This window comes from Schistocerca nitens, chromosome 3 (genome assembly GCF_023898315.1).
Source record: "Schistocerca nitens isolate TAMUIC-IGC-003100 chromosome 3, iqSchNite1.1, whole genome shotgun sequence".
Classification (NCBI taxonomy): domain Eukaryota; kingdom Metazoa; phylum Arthropoda; class Insecta; order Orthoptera; family Acrididae; genus Schistocerca; species Schistocerca nitens.
The window spans coordinates 747,916,317-747,928,836 of NC_064616.1; the positions used below are offsets into that span (position 1 = coordinate 747,916,317).

Below are 12,520 nucleotides of genomic sequence, written 5' to 3' on the forward strand. Positions count from 1 at the left end.
ACTTTTTTTAGTCCTTTGAACTTACCCCTCATATTCGATACACCATGATAGCAATGTCCTCTTAAAGTTATCCATTGACAAATCAAGCTGAGCAAACACATATTTTAAAGTACTAAATAGAGTTTGTGATTCAGTGTTGGGTGTCTCATATAAGCCAATAAAGTCTTTGTTGATGATTAAGGAATCATTGACAGTATGAACACAAAATGACACTTGTTCGTGAATCAAAGCATCACTCGTTTTGTGAGCCATAATAGAAAACTGTTCAGTCTTCTTGATTGAAGCTGATACCTTTCTCAACACAGACTTTCCTAGTAGATCAATGATCTCATTTTGAATATCGTGGGAGGTCCATTTATACTCTAAACACCCTAACCAATCTTTAAAGTCAGGTATGTCATTCTTTTCGAGTTCCAACCATCGAAAAAAAAATTTTGAGTTTACATCTTCGTGCCCTATATTTGCTAGTCCTTGTCAGCATAGAAAAAACTGCACAGTAGTAAAAATGGTCTCAGGAGCTAAACGGCCTTTCTTCATAACACTATCTAACTGTTCAATCAATTGGGAGGCCACACTTCACTCACTACACTCAGCTGGCGGCTACACGGGTAGCGGAGGCTGTGTGACGTGGACTGGGCGGTTTTTTAGGTTAGAAGGCCTCGGGAAAGTACGGGGTGGGCTGCTATCTCAAAGGGTGCATGGCAAATACAGGAAGTGCTTGGATCAAGGAACAGTTGGAATTGTAGTTGTAAATTGTTGTAGTTGTGCTGGGAAAGCCCATGAGCTTCAAGCGCTAATAGAAAGCACAGAATCTGAAATCGTTATAGGTACAGAAAGCTGGCTAAAGCCCGAAATAAATTCTGCAGAAATTTTTACAAAGTCTCAGACGGTGTTCAGGAAAGATAGAGTAGGCAGAATTGGTGGTGGAGTGTTTGTGTCTGTCAGTACTAGTTTATCTTGTAGTGAAGTCGAAGTAGATACTCCGTGCAAATTGGTATGGGTGGAGGTTATACTTAACAGCCGAACTAAGTTAATAATTGGCTCCTTCTACCGACCCCCAGACTCCGATGATATAGTTGCGGAACAGTTCAGAGAAAATTTGAGTCTCGTAACAAATAAATACCCCACTCATGGGAGTATGGGCAAGCACACCCCTAGCCTATCTTCCACTCACACTGCAACATGGACATGCACAGCTCGACTGGTACCATCAGTGGATCTCTTGGAAGATGGAATGGCAGGCTGTGGTCTTCAGTGGTGAAAGCAGATTCTGCCTGCACACAAGTGATGGTCATTTGTGTGTATGATGTCGACCTGGTGAGCACTGTCTTGCAGACTGCGTTCGTCCAAGACACACTGCCCCCACCCCATGCCTTATGGTCTGCAGTGCTATAAGCTACAACTTTTGTTCTCCTTTGGTGTTTCTGGAGGGAATGCTAACCAGTGCTTGGTACATGTTGTCAGGCCAGTTCTCTCGGCGTTCTTGCAAGAGGAAGGTGATGTGTTGTTCCAACAGGATAATGCTCGCCTACACACTGCCCGTGAAACTCAATGCAGTCTGCAAGAAGTGCAGTAACTTCACTGGCCAGCAAAATCTCTGGACTTGTCTCCAGTTGAGCAAGTGTGGGATATGATGGAATGAGAAGTGACGTGTTTTACTAATCAACCATCAACTCTGACAGAACTATGTAAACATTTCGAGCAGGCATATTTGCCATCTGTACAGTTGACTGGATGCAAGAGTCAGTGCCTGCATTGCCATCGCTGGAGGCTACACCACTTACTAATATTGGTGTTTCAGCATGAGTCAACATGCAGTACCTCAGAACCGATTGTGATATTGATCTGCAAATGGAATCATTTTATGTACTCCATATGCACTGTTGCAGCAATAAATCTTCACTGAACTGGAAACATCTAAAATGGGGTACTAAGTTTTTTCTGGTAATGTATAAGACTAATGAATGAAAAAGAAATTGAGGACTAATAAATGAAAAACGAATTTTGTTAGCACATTGAAAAGATAGACACAACCCACTTGGCATCAGTGAAATATGTAATACTTTCTGTAAAATAACCTACAGTTCCCAAGCAAAGCCTTTCACAACAAATTTAATAAATTATAATGTCCATTTAAAAAAGTATTTGTGGAAACGTGGACATCAGCTACTACTGCTGCTAATCATAACAGTTCATTCTCTACAGCAGAGCTTCGTTAATATTGGTTGAAATAGCTTGATAAATCGCTCAGGTGTGACACTGTAGAGGCAACCGACTGCAACAATATTACCTGAGACGATCGCAGTGATCCGTGTGTGGAGATAGCCCACATGCAACGACCTGTCTGTCTGCCTTCATGTCTGCTGCATGAAATGAACCACTATAGATCTCGTGCATCCACATGACACAGTCACAGTTTAATCAAAGTCCAAGACAATAACTCACGAAACTCAATAAGTCGTGAAACACCCAGGTCTTTTTTTTTTGTGTAACCGCTACTGCAGTGGTGCCGGGTAAGTGGTATGTATAATCACACTGCACAATTATTGTTAATTTATATATGAAGTGTAGAACAACGTTCAGGATGTGCAATCTCGATGTGTCTATATAAATTCTGTCAGTAACAGCTCTGCAGATTACTATAACTAGTGTTTCAATAATAGTTTGAGAGTGAGTTAGATTATAAGGAATAACAAAGAACTTAAGTATAAATGTTTAATTGATTTTCCCTAACATTTAAATGAATATGTCCACTTAATATTACGGTTCCGGCACGTCATTCTGTTTAAAAGTTAAAAACTCGTAATAATAATGAATGTGGTTGTTTGATAAATACTCAGAATCATCAGAATAGTTGCGGAACAGTTCAGAGAAAATTTGAGTCTCGTAACAAATAAATACTCCACTCATACGGTTATAGTTTGTGGGGACTTCAACCTTCCCTCGATATGTTGGCAAAAATACTTGTTCAAAACCGGTGGCAGGCAGAAAACGTCTTCCGAGATTGTCCTAAATGCTTTCTCCGAAAATTATTTCGAGCAGTTAGTCCACGAACCCACGCGAATTGTAAATGGTTGCGAAAACACACTTGACCTCTTAGCCACAAACAATCCAGAGCTGATAGAGAGCATCATGACTGATACAGGGATTAGTGATCACAAGGTCGTTGTAGCTAGGCTCAATACCGTTTCTTCCAAATCCACCAGAAACAAACGCAAAATAATTTTATTTAAAAAAGCGGATAAAGTGTCACTAGAAGCCTTCCTAAGAGACAATCTCCATTCCTTCCGAACTGACCATGCAAATGTAGACGAGAAGTGGCTCAAATTCAAAGATATAGTAGCAACAGCAATTGAGAGATTCATACCTCATAAATTGGTAAGAGATGGAACTGATCCCCCGTGGTACACAAAACAGGTCCGAACTCTGTTGCAGAGACAACGGAAAAAGCATGCGAAGTTCAGAAGAACGCGAAATCCCGAAGATTGGCTAAAATTTACAGACGCGCGAAATTTGGCACGGACTTCAATGCGAGATGCCTTTAATAGGTTCCACAACGAAACATTGTCTCGAAATTTGGTAGAAAATCCGAAGAAATTCTGGTCGTATGTAAAGTACACAAGCGGCAAGACGCAGTCAATACCTTCGCTGCGCAGTGCCGATGGTACTGTTACCGACGACTGTGCCGCTAAAGCGGAGTTATTGAACGCAGTTTTCCGAAATTCCTTCACCAGGGAAGATGAATGGAATATTCCAGAATTTGAAACACAAACAGCTGCTAGCATGAGTTTCTTAGAAGTAGATACCTTAGGGGTTGCGAAGCAACTCAAATCACTTGATAGGGGCAAGTCTTCAGGTCCAGATTGTATACCGGTTAGGTTCCTTTCAGATTACGCTGATACAATAGCTCCCTACTTAGCACTCATATACAACCGCTCGCTCACCGATAGATCTGTACCTACAGATTGGAAAATTGCGCAGGTTGCACCAGTGTTTAAGAAGGGTAGTAGGAGTAATCCATCTAACTACAGACCTATATCATTGACGTCAATTTGCAGTAGGGTTTAGGAGTGTATACTGTATTCAAACATTATGAATCACCTCGAAGGTAACGATCTATTGATACATAATCAGCATGGTTCCAGAAAACATCGTTCTTGTGCAATGCAGCTAGCTCTTTATTTGCACGAAGTAATGGCCGCTATCGACAGGGGATCTCAAGTTGATTCTGTATTTCTATATTTCCGGAAAGCTTTTGACACTGTTCCTCACAAGCGACTTCTAATCAAGCTGCGGGCCTATGGGGTATCGTCTCAGTTGTGCGACTGGATTCGTGATTTCCTGTCAGGAAGGTCGTAGTTTGTAGTAATAGATGGCAAATCATCGAGTAAAACTGAAGTGATATCAGGTGTTCCCCAGGGAAGCGTCTTGGGACCTCTGCTGTTCCTGATCTATATAAATAACCTGGGTGACAATCTGAGCAGTTCTCTTAGGTTGTTCACAGATGATGCTGTAATTTACCGTCTAGTAAGGTAATCCAATGACCAGTATCAGTTGCAAAGCGATTTAGAAAAGATTGCTGTATGGTGTGGCAGGTGGCAGTTGACGCTAAATAACGAAAAGTGTGAGGTGATCCACATGAGTTCCAAAAGAAATCCGTTGGAATTCGATTACTCGATAAATAGTACAATTCTCAAGGCTGTCAATTCAACTAAGTACCTGGGTATTAAAATTACGAACAACTTCAGTTGGAAAGATCACATAGATAATATTGTGGGGAAGGCGAGCCAAAGGTTGCGTTTCATTGGCAGGACACTTAGAAGATGCAACAAGTCCACTAAAGAGACAGCTTACACTACACTCGTTCGTCCTCTCTTAGAATATTGCTGCACAGTGTGGGATCCTTACCAGGTGGGATTGACGGAGGGCATCGAAAGTGTGCAAAAAAGGGCAGCTCGTTTTGTATTATCACATAGTAGGGGAGAGAGTGTGGCAGATATGATACGCGAATTGGGATGGAAGTCATTACAGCGAAGACGTTTTTCGTCGCGGCGAGATCTATTTACGAAATTTCAGTCACCAACTTTCTCTTCCGAATGCGAAAATATTTTGTTGAGCCCAACCTACATAGGTAGGAATGATCATCAAAATAAAATAAGAGAAATCAGAGGGTTTAGGTGTTCGTTTTTCCCGCGTGCTGATCGGGAGTGGCACGGTAGAGAGATAGTATGATTGTGGTTCGACGAACCCTCTGCCAAGCACTTAAATGTGAATTGCAGAGTAGTCATGTAGATGTAGAAGGTGTCCAGTCTATCGTGACTATACTGTGAACTTCCCATAAGTTCTACTTCTGCAGCACAAGCTTCAAAATACTAATCACTGCAAGATCGTGGAGTGTACATTGTACAACTTCGTAATATAAATGTGAACTGCCGCCTCAACTTCACTTCTGAGAGAGGTCTGTGGCTCCTGAATAACTATGAATTCTAAAGTTCTTACTCGATGTGGGCAACGGGAAGTGAAACAAATCTGCTCAACCACGCTTATTAACCACAGTGTAGAAATATTACCACGCCTTATGTTAATAACGAAACAAATGAGGCGGCCATACTGCCACATTCCCATGCGATTCGTCAAAATGCCTGGGATTTCCTTGCGGTCAGCGACCGATCGCTGTGATTTGCAGGGCCTATGAGCCACATCACAGTCTAACATTACAGTCGCGATGCTCACTGTGTAAAAGTTGTTACTGTTTGACAGATGGAGCGACAGGCGGCGAGTAAGGTGAGCGTCAGACGCGTAAGCATGATGTTTGTTTTGTATCCATTTCCTACGTAATTTACGAAATATTTTAGTTATTTTCTTGCCTCCAAGGATTTGTGTAGTATCAAAAGGCATATATGTTTCTAAAAATGATTCTAAGATTAGCGCAAGTATGGACAAAAACCATGAATCGAGTGGCAAGCTACAACACATTCGTGAAGAAACACATGTGACGTTGGATAGAACTGCAGCTTACCACGTTGATATCAAAAGAATATAAATACACAGATTCACACGTAAGAAGCACAGATATGTATCTCTACATGCAAAAGCGATCGACAGCTCATTTATCGTTCTGTAGGCATACTGTGTTTGTCACTGTCGCCTGTTGCCACAAGTCGCGTGTTGCCATCTTTATATTATTCCAAGTGGAACAAGCAACTGCCATATAGTGGGAGAAATATGTTGAAAACATTACAATGAGCTGATTACATTACATTTCACAGAAAACCAAATATTTGAATAATTTTCAAACAATCTGTAAGTGAACAAGGTGCTAAAAAACTAATGTCATCACAGGAAGGAAGCAAGGAAAATTAAGTGACCTTCAACAGAAGTAAATGAAATACATACCAAAGAAATCAGCAGCCTAAATGAGCCAACTTCTTCAGTTTCTTATTTGCTTTCTTGTTGTTAGAAACTGTGTGTTGATTCCAATAAATATTGGGATCCTACAGTCTTCAACGTTCGTTTGTCCTTGTTCACTTGATCCTTCTGATACAGTCTCTGTCGCTGTCTGTAGGCACTTTCCTTGTCCGTAATAGTTTTGCTCGAAGTCTAGCGATCTGCACATTCTGACACTTCACACGCTTTTGTAAGACACTAATAACTGCACTTAATCTAACCACTTCATCGTCAAAGCAGGTCTGTGTTGGCGATTCACACGAATCTGGCACTGACACATGGAGAGTTGAACTGGCTGCTTCTGTGTCATAGGACTGCTTTACAACTTTAGATGGATTGTCGAATCTTTGTGGCAGTTGCTTTTCATCGTCAGCTGAGGTGGCTTATGTGGGATGGCGAACAGTGTGGGTACTGCATTCCACACGAGTTTATTATTGTCTGCGTTAATTAACTGGTTTTGTTTGAAATGTCGCGAACAAAACATAATATTATTACACAGGTAAACTGGGACTTTTTTCATAAGGTCTCCTTGTCTGCTATCAATTAGCCATCTTCTGCTCCTAAAACGGAACATTAATCATTAATACACATGTAGTTTGCAAGTGAATCCTGACGATACAATTTAGTAATATGATGTATATACCCCTCAGGATCCTTAGAACCTAAAAAAAGACAGCTCTGGTGGCTTCTTCCTGTTGTTACTGCAATTTATTGCGCTACAAACGCTCCCGATTGTAAAAAACCATTGTAGAAATCAAAATAAACAACCACTATTCGCTCTCACGATCGCGCCGAACTCACAGTTTTTAACTTACTGGCCGCTTGGGGCGCTGTTGGCGCGGTAGGCAACAAAATCAAGGCGAAGTGTCGCGACTGTTATGTTAAGACTGTTAAGTTTTTGCGTTGGCGACACTGGTATAACAATACACTGGTGGTGCGTGACGTTTTTAAACTTAGTGGAAATGTCAAAATTGTCAGTTTAGTGTAATGTTGTGAAGCTTATTGAATTGAAAGTTCCTCTGCGCCTTATTAATTTAAATTCCTTTTTCTGCTGTTTTCTCCTCAACCACAGAACATCGTAGTACTGTTCTTATCGGCAGGAGCATATTTCCATTGGCCAATCGTTATAAATAAAGTGTAATTAGCATTACAAACATTTTTTTGTTCTGTTTTTATCAGAATACATAGAATAAATGAGCACATTTGGTGGTCGTATGCAAGAAATTCCTGACGTATCTGTGGATAATTTTGAAAATGAAAATCTGCGATCCACAGCTTTCTTCCTTAGTCATGCGCATACGGGTATATACATCTATATATTCAGGATAAACGTTGGCATATGACTTGCTGTAGGCTTCTGGTTACATTCTTTCCCTAATTTCAGATCACATGAGGGGCTTATATGAAGTTGCTTTCTACGAGCGGCTACAAACGGCAGAAAGGGAAGGTTATAATGTTTATCTGTATTGCACGGATATTACACGTGTTTACTTAATGAATATGAGTGGTAAGAAACTTAATAAGTATATAAAAGTGCTGCAGCTGGGACCATCCTTAATAGATGTTCCATTCTCAGAAAACCCTCATGATAGTAGAACCCTAGCTGTCACCTGCATACCTGCTGGACATTGCCCAGGCTCTGTAATGTGAGTATAAGATGACGACCTTATGTATAAATCACATATGAAACACACGGAACACGAATTATGCATTTACTTTAGCATCTGTGTGTTGACAATATTGTACATAATTAATGGATTAATTTGTTTTGGGTTTCAAGGAATTGTGATTTTTGAAGTGTTGCAGCAAATGTCCATCTTACATATTGACACCATGGTACTGCTTGATGTCTATGTGGATTGAGATTAAGTCAGCAACCGAATGAACATTTACCTACAGGTCTCTGCATATATAATTTCTCATAGGTGATTCACTTTAAAAAAATTAATGGCACTCTCCAGGGTCATTTCATCTTCTATAAAAAAGTTGGGACCAAACTTGCAGCAATAGAGAAAGAAATCCGCCTTTTAGTTCATGGAGAGATGACTGAATGACAGTGTGTTACTTTCCTTTGGTGCAAAGATTATAACTTTCTTACAATGAATGTGATTTAGTCCATGACATTTTTCAGTGTAAATAGGTAACACACATGTGTATGTGTGTGTTCTTTTATTAGTCAGCTCTGGGCGAGGATATTGTATGAAAGCTTGGCAACGATTTGTTTTGTATGTGCCTGCTGACTGTTCAATACCTCAATTACATGATGTGTGGTTAGCCTCACTCCTTCCGTGCGTCAGTGCAGTCAGTTGTGTAGCAGTACTAGTTTTCTAAAACCAGAACTGTCAGACTTAACGGCTGGCCAGTACTTACTTTTAGGATGTGAAAGTCTTAGTACTGTAAACTGACACACACAGAAATACAAGGAACTAGCTTAGCCTTTGCAACTATCAGTTCTTTACTTGGGGATAAATGAGGAATAGGTTGGGTAAGGACAGAAAGGAGAAGCAGGTCACTCAGATATCAGGATCAGAGGAACCCATCTGCTGTGAGGACAAGGGGTAGAGATTTGAAGAGGGAGGTGTCGGAGAATAAGAGGTTAAAAAGTAGTACTGATCCAGCTTAAACCTAGAGATGATAGAGGAAAGGGTGAAAAGTAAAAGTTATATTAAAGGGAAGAGGAATAAAGTGAATTATGCAATTAAGAACTGAACATATCTAAAGTGTGATATTGTAGATAAGTTCAGTTCAACTTATGCATGTAATTTTTTTCTCTGATATGACATTGACCAAATTCCATGTACATCACACATTGTAAAATTCAAGTCTCTCTAAATTTGCAAACATAATGTTACAGTGAGTGTTGGACAGGGACTCAAACCTGTCAAAGGTCTCAACTTCAGGTTGTAGACTGGTGCACAGTTTTAATTTGCCAGGTAGTTTCAAATTGCTGTACGCTCCATTGCAGAGGAAAATTCTTTCTGGAATCATGTGGCAATGTCAAAAGGCGGTATGTAAAGTGTTTTGTCTAATAAACAAGATGTGTAGGTCTGATCACTATTGTGTAGTACACTTGTTCAATCAAAAGAGAAATTTATTGCTTTTGCACAAGGATAACAAGTTAGAAATAAATCCTGGTTATAACAATGAGCTACAACATGTTTGCTTCTGTTGGCTACTTGCCACTGTCTTCAGCAAGTAGCTGTCTGGCACACCAGCTCCAAACAGTGCGATGGTGTGTGAAAAATCTGAGTGCTGACCTAACAAAACAACACTCGTGGAGCTGGAGTGTACACTAGGAGCACAAATCATGACCAGCCCTTCATTAAACAAATTCCACCTTGCACATGTTAACCAACAGCACATGCTTCATCAGTACAGATAGTATCTCCCCCCCCCCCCCCCCCCCTATTCTCTCTCTCTCTCTCTCTCTCTCTCTCTCTCTCTCTCTCTTTCTCAGCACTTGCATCACCAACATAGGATATCACATTCGAAGCACTAAAACTTGTAATATCAATTTAAATAATGGAAGAATGCTTCTTCCATATTAATATTAACACTTGTATACTGTTCGTTACCATAGCAGTGATGCATTTCGAGCTTGTTTAACAAGTTAGCAATTATACAGCAGCAAACATTTTTTGTTTATTAATGTGGCATTACTTGCTTATTGTTAGTGTCTTTCTGATCACCACAGTTATGGCATAAATAGTTTATAAAAACATGTTCCCTTTAAGATATGAAACTACCAAATGAGTCATTGGTACTTCACCAGTCACTCCCACTCTCCACTCGCTGACCATGACGAAGATGGAGTGCAAGCTATGTGTCCAAAGTCAAGTTCCAGTCTGTTGTCCATGTTTATGTCGTTCACTGGGCATCCTGTTGGTGTGTTGCCATAAATATGATCATTTGCATAGAATTCAACTGATAGCCTCTGTCCTGATTTATTATTAGGGTTATTCAAAAAGAAATGAGCTGGAGGGTGTAAAACTGCTGAAGGGATCGCAGTGCCATTGCTTGTGGAAGCTGTGCTCCCTATAAGAATGCTCAGACCCCAAACTCGCCACTAGAGGGATGTGGGCGCACACCCATGTGTGAAAATAGATGAATGGAGGCTTCTGAAGAAAAGCAAAGGGATGCAGTGCATTTCCTCAAAGCGGAAGGGATGTGGTCAATGGAAATTCATCAAAGAATGACAGAAATGTACAGGGAGTACTGAATGTCCATTGCAATTCTGCTGCTCAAACTGACCCCTGGGGCAATGACTGCCCCCATAATTGGTCAATCTTCAATAATAAGGACAATGTGGTGTGCCGTTTCTGATAGTGTGCCGTTGGCTAATGACATCTTTACTTCTTTGAATCACTTGCCCCATACTTTGGGCCTTGCAACAGACCTGCACTACTGTTTGTACACTTTTGCCATTATTTCATGATTTTCCATTCGACAAACTCCTTCCCCTGTCAGGAAACACACTTCATCTCTTTGGATGATCGATGTGTGCATGTGCTCGCACTGATGTCATGTGGTTGTGCACCAGTGCCCAACTAGCAGCGAGTTTGTGGCCTTAGTACTCTTATGAGGAACAGACCTTCTTCTGTAGTCAATGGCATTGTGATCCCAGCAGCAGTCTTCATTTTACACCCCCACCTCTTTTTTTTGAATGACCCTAATAGGTCACCATTTTTTCAAACAAATTCAGTGGTATTCACCTGGCTCCTGCTCACTAGTGGGTGTTCCAGCTTTTATGGTGGATGGTAGACAGTAATGGATTTTAAAAAGAATCATTAGTTTATCATGAAATTTGATGTTAAGTTATTGTTATGTGTTTTAACTTGCCATAACTCTGGTTTATAAAATTAAGTTATGTCCCTACTTTATAAATCACCATTACTGTGGAAATGGTGGACAGTTAGAAAATTTTACTGCTTACAGAGTTAGAGAAGTGGGTGGTAGGTGGAAAAGGCTGACTACCCCTGCTCTAATACATTGTTCCAAAGGGGCTTTGTTGTGCATGGCACTTGAGTCACTGTGAATTTGAACGCATTTCTTGTGTCTGGGTTTACTAAGTAATAGGTGGAGTCATGAATAATGACAGTCAAGTTTAGGCTTGCTCTGTTCACCTGATGTCACATATGCTCCAACAGTCAATGAGAATTCAGTAGTGTTCTAGGTGCTCTGCTGTGCGTTATTTAGTGATTTTTTACTCCGTTTGTTTTGAGTTGTGTACCGATGATGGTTGTAAGTGGCAAATTCTGCATAAGCAAGCCAGAGGCATAATTTGCAGGATACACACTTCCTTCAAGCACAAAGCCTCTCTATGCACATACCACAACTAACACTTGGAACTGGAAACACGGAAATCACTGTCAGTGCCTGAACTAGCACTGACCGCCAATGTACATGAATAGGACTATGCATCTTCTGTGCATCATATTTGTAACAGATCACTAATGGGACATGTGTTAACGATATTACAAATAAAATACACTTTTTGTGTGAAAATATGGCTACGCTTTAGCTATTTACGTAACTGTATTTTTACTGTGATCTTAACATGCAATCAAATCATACAAGAAATTCATCAGTTGAGTAAGTGGCATTGTCAAGCAGAAATTGTGTCAATTTATTTTTAAAACTATTTTCAGTCTACCAGAAACCTTGACACAAATGAAGTGGTCAAATATTTTTATGGTTGATACTTTGCACGTATCTGTGCAAGAGTCAAGTAAAGTTTTAGACAGTGGACGCTATTTTGTTTCTCGTGTTTCCAATTTGTGACCGGTTCTTCATAACAAATTCTGGAAGATAGTAAGTGTGTGCGTGTGCACGCAAGACAATAACAAATGGAAGCAGACAAAGTAAACCAACTTTCTGATGATGCTTTCATCATCATAATTGGCAATTACACATAGAGCAAATATTACTGAACTCAAGTGTTAGAGATGAGTGATGTTATATGATTTGCAATTCAAGTTGTGATCCTCAAATCAACCATTTAATAATTTTTTGGCTATTTCATTTATTGCTCCATATGGTGTAGCAGAGTTAAAATGAGACGGAAGGTCATTTA

General features: G+C 40.2%; 1 protein-coding gene across 1 annotated transcript in view; it reads left to right on the forward strand.

Moving 5' to 3' along the window:
• Positions 1-7,378: 7,378 nt before the first annotated feature.
• LOC126248737 (protein artemis-like) overlaps positions 7,379-12,520 on the forward strand; it is a 92,685-nt gene continuing 87,543 nt past the window's right edge. The window contains exons 1-2 of the mRNA XM_049950059.1: positions 7,379-7,749; positions 7,832-8,093. Of these exons, the coding sequence (XP_049806016.1) occupies positions 7,641-7,749; positions 7,832-8,093 (371 nt within the window). The 5' untranslated portion in view covers positions 7,379-7,640. The remainder of the gene's footprint in view (positions 7,750-7,831; positions 8,094-12,520) is intronic.